The sequence below is a fragment of the Trichomonas vaginalis genome, chromosome VI (assembly GCF_026262505.1).
Source record: "Trichomonas vaginalis G3 chromosome VI, whole genome shotgun sequence".
Lineage (NCBI taxonomy): Eukaryota > Parabasalia > Trichomonadida > Trichomonadidae > Trichomonas > Trichomonas vaginalis.
The window spans coordinates 16,294,637-16,308,154 of record NC_067208.1 but is presented as its reverse complement, the minus strand read 5'-3'; the positions used below and the strand labels follow the sequence as shown (position 1 = coordinate 16,308,154).

Sequence of the window (13,518 nt, the reverse complement as noted above, 5' to 3'; positions counted from 1 at the left end):
AATCTATTCCTCAATCAAGAATCACCTCATTAATGAAAATTGATGATTTAACAAAAAGAATAGAAGAGATTGAAGAAAGAATGAATCAAATAATTGATTTCATAAATTCAAATAATCATTAGTTTCTTAAAGTTCTATGTTGAACTCATCAAATTCTTCTTCATCATTACCATTACCTTTAGCGAGTTTATTTACTCTTTCAACTTTATCTTTTGATAGTCTTTCGTTTAATTTTTTCTGAAGTTTTTCGTTACCAAGTTCTAAAATTTTACATGGATGATATTGAAACTCGTGAAATTCTTTTTCCTCAGTTTTAATCATTAATCTACAAAGAACTTTAGTGAGGTGGTTTTGTTGTTTAAACCATTTATCCTTAATATTTGTTATAAATTCAATATCCGGAATTAATTCCCAAATTTTTGAATTTTCGATTAATTTACCATCAAATGCAAAAGCAATAATTCATTATATGAAACTGAATAAACTTTATCTTTATCTTTGCATCTTTCATCACTTCCAATATATTTATATTTCAATTTTGATTTATTGGTTTCATATTCATTAACATTTAATAATTCACAGTCTTCCTTTTTAAATAAATGTTTTATGTATTCAGGATTAACAATTCTATAACATTGCTTCCCTTTAAATCTTTGAATATAAACAGGAACACCATCCTCTAAAATTCGATAATCTATTTTATCTGGTTTTACTTGTTGGGTCATTTATGTAAGAATAAAAAAATAAATTATTTTAAAATTAATGTTAATTTTTTAATGATTTATTTTTTAAAAAAATTTTATTTTTTATTTCATTATGTATGGGCTGAGTGTAAATGTCTTACAATTTTGAAAATTTTTTAAATCTTGATTTATTCAAAAACGTAAGAATAAAAACCGTAAGAATCATACATTTTTTACTTCATATGTTAAAAAAAATGATACAAAATCGCTCGATATTGTATGAATTCTTACGTTTACAAAAAAAGTCACAAAACCCATCCTATCCTACTACTAATATGTCATATTTACATTATCGAATCACTCTCCATTGACAAACTTTAATATATATAAATACTAAGGATAATAACCTTCACTTTACAAAAATCCCTCAAAACCCAATATGAGCCCGTCAGTTCTCACAACCATCCGAAACTGACAAAATCGTTCATGTTGTACTATTTGGCATTCCATTGCTCTCCTAAATTCCATAACATCATTATTTTCTTCATAAATCGAATATTTCAGATGAAGATTTCGGTCAAAAAAGTGTCACCTCAAAATGGGTTGTTTCAGTTCTGCCCATGCTAATCAAAATGCAGATGAAGAATATGATAAAGCTGTTCTAAATTTAAAGGTTAATAGAGACCGTGTTAAAAAATATCAATCCCGTCTTGAAGAAGATAATCTCAAACAAACAGAACTTGCCAAAAAGCTTGCCAAAGAAGGTAAACTTGAGCGTGCCAAATTAGTTTTGAAAGCGAAGAAAGCACGTGAAGTTTTAATACAAAAAACTGATGGAATGCTTACAAATCTTCAAGAACAGCTTAACAATCTAGAACAAGCTCGTATAACTCGTGAATTTGCCGAGAATATGCAACAAACCAACTCAGTATTAAAAGAAATGAACGAAAAGCTTACTGTGGAAATGGTTGAAAATCTGATGGAAGAAAATGCTGAACAAACAGAAAAGGTTAACGAAGTTACAGAACTTCTTGGTCAGAGCCTTACACCCGATCAAGATCAAGAAGCAGAAGAAGAATTTGAAAAAATGTGGAAGGAAATGCATGGGGAAGAATCGCCTCAAGAAGCCGCCGAAGAAATCCAAGCAGAAAAGCCAGAGAAGCAGAAAGAACTTTTTGCTGCTCTTGCATGAGTTTTTATTATAATTCATATTCGACTATAGTTTCATAAGTATGGAAAAGTCATTTTTTGCTTGTTAAATACTTTTTAGATCAAAACAGGCTTTTCATGTTCTGATTAAATTTCCAAATAAATCAAACTATCCAGCTTATTGTTTCGCATATTTATATTATATACGGTCTTTTCAAACTTTAATTTAATTTATCTTGAACTTTTGAAGGATAATAACTTATTCGTTTGGTTATTCAAAATCATTCAAAAAACATCCTTAATCCTGAACTTTCTATCAGAAATTTAGATATTCTAAATATAGTAGTAAAGAAACACTCAATAAGGTCAGGTAAGTGGGGCTTCCAGGCGCGTTGCGCCCTCTAGCCCATAAGAAATTTTGCCCAAGACCCAAGAGGAGGACCGAACCCCAGCCGACCAGCCGGTGACAAAACCAAAACCGTTGTTATTTACATCATATTAATAGTGTCACTTTTTAAAATATCACTTTTTGTGTCGCTTTTCACAAATTATATATGTTTTCATGTTTTGTCACTTTTCTGTCACTTTTCGGGTAAAAACATTTTTATTATTATATATAAATGAATTTTACAAAACCACCGTTACCATTCTTTGGAAATAAGAGTAGATGTAAAGATATTATATTGAGAGAACTTAAGAAACTACCGAATGGTCTAACATTTGTAGATTTGTTCGGTGGAAGTTTCTATATATCCCATTTGTGCCATACAATATTCCCAGACTCAAAGATTATATGCAATGACTTCGACAACTATATGGACCGTCTCAAACATATTCCAGACACAAACAATATATTGAAAGAGTTAAAAGAAAAGATACCTATAGGTAAGATGGAACGTATACCATTAGATAAGAAAAATATTGTGAGAGAGGTTTTGAAAAAAGCAGAATATATAGACTGGGATAGTATATCTGCTAGACTATTATATAGTGGTACTATAAGAGTTCATGACATTGAAACACTTATGTCAAAAGTTTTATATCTTAACTATACAAATGTTTTCAAAGAGGACATAGAAAAATATATTGAGGGTATAGAGTTTGTGAGATGTCATTGGACAGAGTTGTATGAAAAATATAAAGACAAGGAAAATGTTTTCTTTATAGTGGACCCGCCGTTCTTTAACACATGGGATTTTCAATACCAAGTAGACTGGACTTTGAGAGACTCTTTAGAAACTTTAGACGTTATACATAACCATCCATGCTTTTACTTTACATCCGATAAAAGTGGTTTGGAAACCGTTATGAGATGGTTAGAGGACATACATGACTATGAGTTTAGATATGACAAGATAGAATATGAGAGAGGTCCTATAAACTGGAGAAAGTGTCATAACAAAGAAATTTTATTAGTAAGTAAATGTGGTTTGAAATAGGACTACTTGTTTTAGGTTTTTTCCATTGTGTCATTTATTTATTTGACGTGGCAGAAAAGTACAGAGAATATGAAGATGAACCAATGCCTGCAAATGTTCAGTATATGTACTCGTAAGAGATATTTTTATCTAATATTAAATGGACGCACAGAACTTAGCGAATGCACAGCAACCTGGACAACCAAACCCAGAGAATATTCCAAATGAAGTTAGAATACAAACTGCAATGGCAAACTATGGTCAAGTGCCAACAGATGTACAAATGCAAACTGCCATGTCAAATGACGCTGCGTTAGGTTTGCCACCATGGTATGCAAATATGAGATGGAAAGAGTTTTATACAAACCCTGAAGTGGGATACAAACAACTTTATGCAGATGACGCGAACACAGGAGTTGACCCAGAATATGTTTTCTACCAGAGGAGAAACAGAATGTATGAGCTCCAGTTAAAGAATGCTATGGAACTCAACAGGAAACGTAAGAGACTAGGCGGACATTAGATTTTTACATATAGTAAAATGGGTTTCTTCAGTAGTATTGGAAACTTCTTCAGAAGAGTTGGAAGAGGTATATGGAATGGAATAAAATCTGTCGGAAGAGGAATTTGGAACGGAGTCAAAAATATTGGTAAAAGAGTAGGTCAGTTGTTGGTATTATACCTAAAGACCCTGAACCAGAAGAACAAGCTCCTGTTATACAACAGCCTGAACCTGCACCACAGTCTAGTTGGCAACCAAATCCAACACCTCAACCGTATTAAAAAATTATATTTTTACCGTTCGATAGTAGTTGTATATGAAACTAAGTTCTAAGTAAAACGCATGGTATAATGGAATTATTCTTTTTCTTCCATCTGTAGTAAACCATACTTGAAAGTCTGAAATACTTCCACTTGGTGGTTCATATAACTTTGTAGGTTTTTCGTAAAAGTCATTTGCCAAGCATAAGAAAGAGTTTTGGGCGCCAGAAAATGAAGCATGAACAATAATAGCATCTTGGTCGAAAATATTTTCATATGTTCCATTAGGTTTTTCGACTTCATAATAGTCCGGGTGTACTGGATATGCTGCAGGCTGATTTAACATCTCATAAATCTATACCATGCCAAGTTGTTATATTTTGTAGAAATATAAACGTTTTCTCCAAGGTCTTCTATTCTATTGATTTTAACAGTTGCATTTTTCCTGTCATAAATAATATCGAGATGGTACTCTCCTCGTCAATGTTATACTGGTTTGCATATTCGATATAGATATTGTTTATTTTTCTTGAAAAGCTTGAAGAGTTGTTTCTAAGTTTACAAGCAAACTAACTTGTAAAAGTTTTCCCTGTTCAAATTTCTCATACATACGTTTTTCTTTGTTATAGTATCGAACTTCAAACCGACCGTAAATGGGAAACCATGTATGGCTTCTGAAATGAACTTCATTCTACGAAAGCCAATAGCTTTTGTGACAGATGGGTCTCTTAACCATCTTAATGGGTAGTCAAAACGATAGCCTTCATGCTTTACGGTCTCTGTCTCAAACTTTTGACCGACATTAGTAAAAAGTTCATCTAATGGTTTAGTTGTAGCAACTCTTGAATTTTCTTTTTCTATTGGAAGCATATTTTATCTATAATAAAAATGTCAAATGAAACAGCGTCTATGAGAGAAATACAACACAACCGACAACTCATTATGCAAGCTCTAAATAAGAACACAACAAACTTTTCAAACTATTCTAAGATATCTGAGTCATTGAAAGAAGGAAACTTAAAACTGACATTAAACCCAATGACAGATGAGTTTCTGTTTCAAGACAATAAGAACCATACTGTCTGTATAAATCCAACAAAAGGAACTTTAAACGAGAAACCTATAAATGAACTTCTTTTGAAAACAGATGTTGACAACAAAGCTGACAAAGAATATGTAGACGATGCAATAGCAAAAGAAGAAGAAAGAGCTAACAATGCTTATGCAACAAAAGAACATACTCATCCTGAACTAGCAGACAAAACATATGTTGACAATAAAATGTCAAGTGAAGTGACAAGAGCTGAAAACGAATATTCTAAAAAGACTCATACACATACCATTGCAAATATTACAAACTTACAAGAAACCTTAAACAGGAAAAGTGCCGTTGGACATACACATTCTATATCTGAAATAACAGACTTAAACGTTAGCCTTGAAAAGAAAGCGGATAAGGAATATGTGGCTAGTAAGTTAATGAAGAAGGCAGATAAGGAATATGTGGATGAAAAGGATAATGAAATTAAAGAAATGGTTGAATGGTATCATGAATGGACATCAAAGATTTTAAAAACTAAAGCTGATACAGGATGGGTTTCAGGATGTTTAGACCTTAAAGCGGATAAAACTTATGTTAACGATGAGTTAGAGAAGAAAGCAGATAAGACTCATACACATACAAGTTTTACAACTTTTACAGCAGATGATATTACACTAAACACAACCTTGCCAAGTAAAGGTCCAACAATACCACCGGCAACAAGTCTTGTAGATACTTTGATATCTAATGACAATAGTATTATGCATCTAAGACAGGAACTCAATGTGCTTAAACAAATTTTGCCGAAACTTATTTACCCGGTTGGCTCATTATATGTTTCAATGAACTCTACCAGACCAGAAGTAGTACTTGGTTTTGGAACTTGGACTCAAATAGTCGACAGGTTTTTGTATTGTGCAAACTCTTCAAAGGAAACAGGTGGAAGTAAAACGATTTCAGGTGAAAATTTACCTGCACACAGTCATTACATAGATTTAAGTACAACTAATGCAGGTTGGCATAAGCATAGATATTGGGATTGGTCAGGAATGACAAAAGGTAAAGGATATGATGTTAAAGACAACGTTCAGTTTGCTATAAATTGTTACTGGAGTAACACTGAGGGAGGAGGAAACCATACACATCACGTTTCAGGATATACACAAACAACGGGACAAAGTAAAGAATACATGCCACCTTACATGACAGTTTACGCATGGTATAGAATTGCTTAGTCGTCATTTTCAACTTCTTTAGCATATTCGTCAGGAGTTGTCTTATATTTGTTAGGAACTGTCTTTGAAAGTATACCACCCTGAACTTTGACAAGTTTGAAACGAGGTCTGGCAATAGTAGTTTTATCTTCTGCTTGCAGTGTGTACATTTTGCCATGTTTGCCTAAAACTTCATAATATTCTCTTGTATACTTTCTTCTATTTTTACGAACACGAATGTGAGTACCTGTCGGGTTCCCATTGTTGTCATAGTCAATAGTATTTTCATATGGGTCGCGTTTAGGTATTTCTATTTTTACTTTGTCACCTTTCTGAAGTTTGAAGCCCGGCATTCTTTCTTGTTTGTCTCTTTTGACTAAATTATTAAATATATAGTCTTTCTCTAAGTCAGGGTTGTTTTTCATTTCTTCGGGGGAGTGGTTTCCCAAACCTTTTTGTTTACGGTTATTGTAAATATTTAAAACTTGTCTCATCTTTGCCATGGAGAAGTGTCTATATTTGTCGTCATATGACATTTCATTTGCTTCACCACCTTGTGGTTGGTTTAAGTCTCTTAACATTTTTATACAACCGTCAATGACACCAAGAGCAGAATGGTTTTGGTCGACAATGAAATATTGGTTTACATTTTTTGAACGCAGATAGTTTTTTACATCATCTGATTTGAAAGAACTTTCACAGTCAGATGTCAGTTTTGTTGGATGGTATTTGTCAACGAATATTGTCAAAGCAGTTTTACATCTAAAATATTTTTGGACCATAATGGTATGGCTTCACAGTATCTTGTGTTTTGACCAACAAATATTAACCAGTATGGAGGTCCATCTGTTCTAACTCTCGGAATGTTTTCCAAGATATCCATAAACCAAGCATTTGGTGTTGAACTAAAGATTTTATCATGAGTGCTTTCTTTGTTGCCTTAGAAACATAGGGGTCCTTGTTTGGATTCGTCATTTTTTAACCCATAAGAAATGGGTTTATTTGGCGCATTAGCAGGAGTTGCATCTAGATTTTTACCCGCAGTGGGAACAATAGCCAGAGGTGCATTTGGAATTGGAAGGAAGATTTTGAGTACATTAGGTATACTTAAAGAGAAAGCACAACCTATTATACAAACTGTACAGAAAGGTTGGGATGTAGCACGAGATGCAACAAATCTTATTCCAAATCCTGAAACAAGAGGAAAAGTTCAAGGATGGATGGACAATGTAGGAAGACAAGCAGGAAACTATTATAACAAAGCAAATGACTACTATAACCAAGCAGGACACTATATGGACCAAGGTGAAAGATTCTTTAACAGAGGATATAACCATGCACAACAGTGGGTAAACAATAACCAACCTCAACCGCCTCAAACGTGGGGAATGTAAAGTTTTTTTATTGAGATGAAATGAACAATGCAGCATTGAGACAAATAAGTTCAAGATGGATTTGTCGGCTTCCAGCAGTTACACCACGTGTTTGTCAAGTTCTTCCTATACCTCAGGAAGTTTTAGACCGACTTAAAAAAACCTAAACAACCAGTTGAAAACAAACCAAACTTAAAATTTTTTATGAGATGAAATGACCGAAGAAGTTGAAACGGTAGATTTGACACCACAAACAAAAAGTTCAGAACCATTGTCAAAACTGTCAAAAGAACTTACAGATGAAGAGAAAAATTCAATAATAGAAAGTGCCAGATCTGGAAATACAAACCCTAACTACAAAGTCACTTTTCATAAAAATGGAACGGCTAGTATCTCAAAAAGAAACAGACTCTCACAAATAAAATATTGAAGTCTGAAGGAGCTTTCGAGACAACAGATGGAAAAGTTTACTTCACTGACCAACAGTTCATTATAGAACATCTCATTGACTTAGAGTCGAAATATTCTAAACTTTACAACAAACACAAAAAGTTGAAAGGAAAACAAAAACAAATGGCATATGATATTTATGAAGATGTTGACGACACAACTGTTCCTGCAAGTGAAGTAAAGTCAGAGGAACCGAAAAGTGACGAAAAACCGATAGAAGAAGAAAAACCAAAAACTGAAGATAAACCAAAACCAAAGTTTAGTTTCCAAACTAAACCAAGTCAACCTTCATTAGCTGGTATGGGTTGGCGTCAAAGACTTATGGCAGCAGGCGGTTATGTAAAGTAAAGAAAAAAAATATTTTTTTATTTTTTATAAAAATGCCCCCATATAGAATGGATAGAAAGTCTGCTAGAATAAAAGCAGAGTTACAAAGATATGGTTGGAGAGTTTCGAAGAATTTTAAATATAGGAAGGGAAGACCCATAAAAGTCTATGACAAATTGTCTGGTCTTCGCTACGAAATGGATTTGGAAACAGCACGTGCCAATTATCCAAACAGACTAGAGAGGTTAGAAGAAGAACGTCTTATGGACATGCCTTTCGATGTTAGTGAACCTCAAGTTGAAGGACACGACGGCTTTGCCAGATTCTACTGGAAACATGACGAACAATTGCATCCTTTGAGAAGGAAAAAAGGTAGTGCAGAGGATGGTCATGCTCCCATGGAAAGAACAAGATATGCATATGAAAAGTACCGTGAAGTTAGAAGTCAAATTACTTCTGGTCGAACCTTTACAGTAAACTTTGACGAAGGAAAGAACAAAGAAGGCTTCATGGGTGTACTTGCTGCCATACAAGACGGAAATAAGAAAGGACACAATCTCAGATTGACCATAACAGATTTGGATGGTCACATTTACTATGCACATGGCAATGAACAAACAGCTGCAAAACTTCTTGACGCTTTCAAGACTACAAAGAGAGAACAAATGGTTGACTCCGACTCAGACATTTTGAATGCAATTGAAGGAATTGCAAGTGTCAAGTTCGAATGGTACCAACCTAAACCCTCAAGCAGTCAGACAAACATGCTGGATACTTCCCGTTCATAATAAGTCTGACATTGACTTGAAAGGTATGGAATTTACAATTCAATTGAAACAATTGTCAATGAACCTTGTATTCTTACATGTCTCAGGAACTCTGGTCTTGTTACAGATGAGAAGATGAAGTATCTTGAGTCATGTGTGAAGACAAGGTAACATTCTCAGAGGTCAATTGGCAAAAATTGCACCGTTGGCAAATGTCAAATATCCGAGTCAACATACCTACAGCTAAAGGTTCTTCACATGACGACTATGTTGTTGAGTTCAATTTACCATGGTTGAAGATTGTAATTGTCCACAACCACTTCATGTTGAACGAAAGTCTTACAAACCCATTGTTCGGAAAAGGCAAGTGCAACATTGTCAGAGCTGTAAACATTCTTTTCGAGAAAGGTTTGTTGGAACCAATTCCAGATGACAAGCTGACAGAAACTTTTTGTACCAAAAGACGAAACAAACTTTTCATTGTTAGCAAGACCAAAAGTTGTTCCAGACAAAGTTCTAGTACAAAAGAAGTACACAATTCCACAAGGAGTTGGATTGTTCGGATACCAACCTGAACCAGAAGAACTTCCAATGAGTTGCAAGAACTTCAAGATGCTATAAACAAACTTCCATTGAGACATCCAATTGACGTCAAATTGTATTGGAGAGCATCTGAGTTAGGTCAGAAGGTTTTATATGAAACAGGTTGCTTCGACGATGTTTATGAGATAACAGGAGAAGTTTCTCAGAAGATAAGAGACTCACTTGAATTTCCACAAACTGGACCAATTGGTTGCGACAAGTTCGACTCAGATGAAAAGATATACTATGTCGACCTTAACGCTGCATACATGAGGTTTGTCCAATACATTCCGACTGGAATTCCAAACGAAGATGGTGAGTTCCCGGGAAGGAACTATACAGTTGGAAAAGTCATACAACAACTGTATGATATTAGGAAAGCTTCAAACCCCAAACTTGCAATGACACTCAAATTGCTTATGAATTCGACATGGGGATATTCCATTAAGAAACCTCAAGAGATGAAGAGTAAACATTATGAGAAGGTCGACAACTTTGTTGAAAGGTTTTCTCCTTTTGTTTTGAAGTACGAATTCACTCAAGGTCAAAGTGGCTTAGTAACCACATTAAAACCTATTGTCGAACATTGGTCTTACCCTCAGTTCGCAAAAGCAGTCCTTGACAACTACAACAAATTCTTCTCCGAAGTCAAATCCAAAGTGAAGGTTTACTATGAGAACATTGACGCACTCATGACGAACGAAGAAGGATACAACAAACTCATTGAAATGGGTTTAGTCGGTGAAAAGATGGGCTGTTTTAAGCTAGATAAGGTATTTTCCGAAGTTCATGTAATATCGAAAAGGAAATATTGGGGCATACTTGAAGACGGCACAGAAATAAAACATTGCATGAAATAAAAAATTTTTATTCGAATTTGAATTTAAATGTGGGAATTCTTGGGAAAGGGTTCTCTCTGTTTGGAAGTAGTATCCAAGGACGCTTGGCAAAGAACTTTATAATGGCTTCCTTCTTTGCTTGCTTTATGTCGTCGAAAGGAGTGTTTTCTGGTATTTGAATTGGAATTCCGGTCGAAGTCTCGAGATTCAAGGCAGCCCTTCCCGTTATCCAACCGTTAACAAGCTTGCCTTTTACATTCTGCCTGAGGAAGTCTTTAACAAGCTCGTTAATTTCAATTAGGTAAATTGCCTCGTCGGTAGGTTCGACCTCGACCATTGCTACTGACAGTAGCAGTACTGCTACTGTCAGTAAAAGTACTGCTACTGTCAGTAAAAGTACTGCTACTGTCAGTAAAAAGGAAAATTTGAGAGGGTTTTCGACGATAAAGTACTGCTACTGACAGTAGCAGTACTGCTACTGTCAGAAAAAGTACTGCTACTGTCAGTAAAAGTACTGCTACTGTCAGAAAAAGTACTGCTACTGTCAGTAAAAGTACTGCTACTGTCAGTAGCAGTACTGCTAGTAGCAGAGATTTTTATCGTTGTGGTCCGACGGTTAAGCCACAAACGAATGTCCCACGTCCCACCAACCCAGTCCATTCCCAAACCAGAGGAACCTAAAGAACCACAACAGTCTCCTCAGCAACCTCAGTTCCAGCAAGTACCTCCGAATTACTACCAATTTCCACCTCAAGGTTACTACCCACCACAAGGCTTCCCGAACTACCCTCCTCAGCCTATGCCTTACTTCCCCAACCCTTGGTTGTTCCAGCAAGCTCCACCCCAGCAATTCCAATCTCAGTCCAAATCGAAGAGAGACCAAGACTTCGAAGAAGGTCTGAACCGTTTACGCAAAGAGTATGCTACAGCTCCAATTGAGAGAAAGTTGTTCCCGGACCAAAAATATAATTTAGGTGAAGAGGTGAGATTTCACCTGTTTTTTCACCCTCTTGAATTTTCATACGGAATCTCTTCTCTCGGTTTTCCGAGGGAAGCAATCATATGAGGAAATTCTTCTAAAAGTTCTTTTGTCTGTTGGTTTTCAAACCAATGATATGCTTGCTTTGTAGAACGAAGAGTATTATAAGGCATTTTGTGAAGAATATAGCAACCGCCGGAATTCAGACGGTTGCTTTTTATACAAAATTCACGCAGGAAATTCTTGAGTTTTGGTTGAAAGAATACGGTGGAGCCAAAAGTGGCTCGACCTCAAAACAAGCATTTTATGAGCTTACTAAGGGCGTTATAAATGAATTCAAAGGTATTTACATACATCCTGACCTCGTTCATTTTGTTGCTGAATTCAGCAAAAATAATGTTTATGTTAGAATGTTAGATCTAACACGTTTTCTAACCTCATTTCTAACATGGTCTAAAACTCTCGAAAATCATGAATTTTATATATTAATGTTTTCGTTAAGCCACTTTGTGCCGTCAGTCAGTCAGTCAGTCAATGAAATTTACACCAAAAATAATGTTTAGGTGAAGAGGTGAGATTTCACCCGTTTTTTCACCTGTTTTCTCACCCTCATTTCTACCCTCTTGAATTTTCATGAATTTCCTTAAGATAGAAAAAATAAAGTTAGTTTTATTTTATTTATTTTTTTTATTTTGTATGTAAGATATGATTTCAGGGATTTTTTTGACGAAGTGTCAATCTTCACTTCGTCAAAAATAACAGTTATATAATGAAAAAGTGAAAGTTATTCTTCATTTTTTTGTATTTGACGAGAATGTCGGGTAGATGGTTAGATCTAACACGTTTTCTAACCACTTTTCTAACCTCTTGAATTTTCATGAATTTCCTTAAGATAGAAAAAATAACGCTAATTTTTTTCTAAGAAAAATTTTTATTTTGTATAAAAGATATGATTTCAACAATCGGCACAACAACAATTCAAACAACAGCACCAAACTCGTTAGTCATGAATCCTACGTCAATGTTGGTAGAAATGAAAAGCTTCATTCCTTCTTCATATACTTTTGAAACAGAAATCCAGAAGATAAAGCAAGAACTTTTAACAAGTAATTTAGACTGTACCGCACAGGATGAAGAAAATGAAGAATATCTTTATGAAATGCAGGACATTATTGACCATTTGCCTAAACTACCTGAAATCCAACAACAAAAACTCACTATTCCTGAATTCGACGAAATTGAAGTGAAACCAACTGACTCAGTAGAAATTAAGAAATTCATACGAAAGGTAAATTATGAATTCCTTGGTTTTCATTGCAACCATAAGGTTATGGACAAAGATTGCGATATGGTATAATAAGAAATGTTTCTGACATATATAAATCTGAAGAATTTAAGACCTACGACAACTTTGTTTCGTTAGTTGCTGAATGTGTTTGGGAAATAAGAGATAAAGATAGAAAGGCAAAAGTATGGAACAAACAAATAAGACCCGCTATGTTTGAGATGAAGAGAGCAATTGACGCTTTAGTTGTTTAGCTGGTTTTATTTCAATGTATAACGCAAAAATGAACCCGCAATGTTCAAAATGTAAGGCAGCAATTAGGAAATATAACTACTCCATCAAAGAGATAAAAAGAATGAGAAACGACTATGCAGACTTAAAGAAAGAAGCAGAAAAGCCAGCAGAAGATAAAATGGACATGTTAGCATTTCTGAACAAAAACTATCCAACTGCTGACGATTTCCTATTATCTGACGTCAAGAAGAAGTATAAAGAAACCTTCGGCATAGTTAAAACATTCGATGTACTAAAAGAAGAAATAGAAGCTACAAAACTGTTTAGGATTTCAAATATACATCGTACAATTCATGTAAAACGCTTGTGAAAAAACAGGTGAGAAAACGGGTGAAAAAATGGGTGAGATCTCAC

The 13,518-nt window shown here is 34.7% G+C and overlaps 4 protein-coding genes and 2 pseudogenes across 6 annotated transcripts, besides 1 other annotated feature; all 6 read left to right on the top strand.

The window, feature by feature from the left end:
* Positions 1-1,269: 1,269 nt before the first annotated feature.
* TVAGG3_0875850 (vacuolar transport) lies at positions 1,270-2,265 on the top strand (the record flags this gene model as incomplete). The annotated part of the gene is made up of 1 exon (XM_001321571.2): positions 1,282-1,875. One exon carries the CDS (start codon positions 1,282-1,284, stop codon positions 1,873-1,875), a length of 594 nt encoding a protein of 197 aa, XP_001321606.1.
* Positions 2,266-5,335: 3,070 nt separating this feature from the next.
* Positions 5,336-13,518: part of a mobile genetic element that runs on past the window's edge.
* On the top strand, positions 7,261-7,662 carry TVAGG3_0875840 (uncharacterized protein; the record flags this gene model as incomplete). The annotated part of the gene is made up of 1 exon (XM_051250246.1): positions 7,261-7,662. The coding sequence occupies one exon, from the start codon at positions 7,261-7,263 to the stop codon at positions 7,660-7,662; it is 402 nt and encodes a 133-aa protein (XP_051085721.1).
* Positions 8,487-8,831, top strand: TVAGG3_0875830 (uncharacterized protein; the record flags this gene model as incomplete). Its single annotated transcript, XM_051250245.1, has 1 exon — positions 8,487-8,831. A coding segment is annotated over one exon (345 nt), but the record flags the coding sequence as incomplete, so codon positions are not given.
* TVAGG3_0875820 lies at positions 9,404-10,627 on the top strand (annotated as a pseudogene). Its single transcript has one exon. A coding segment is annotated over exon 1 (1,224 nt).
* TVAGG3_0875810 (uncharacterized protein) lies at positions 11,238-11,672 on the top strand (the record flags this gene model as incomplete). Its single annotated transcript, XM_051250244.1, has 1 exon — positions 11,238-11,672. The coding sequence occupies one exon, from the start codon at positions 11,238-11,240 to the stop codon at positions 11,670-11,672; it is 435 nt and encodes a 144-aa protein (XP_051085719.1).
* TVAGG3_0875800 lies at positions 13,083-13,474 on the top strand (annotated as a pseudogene). The gene has a single exon. A coding segment is annotated over exon 1 (392 nt).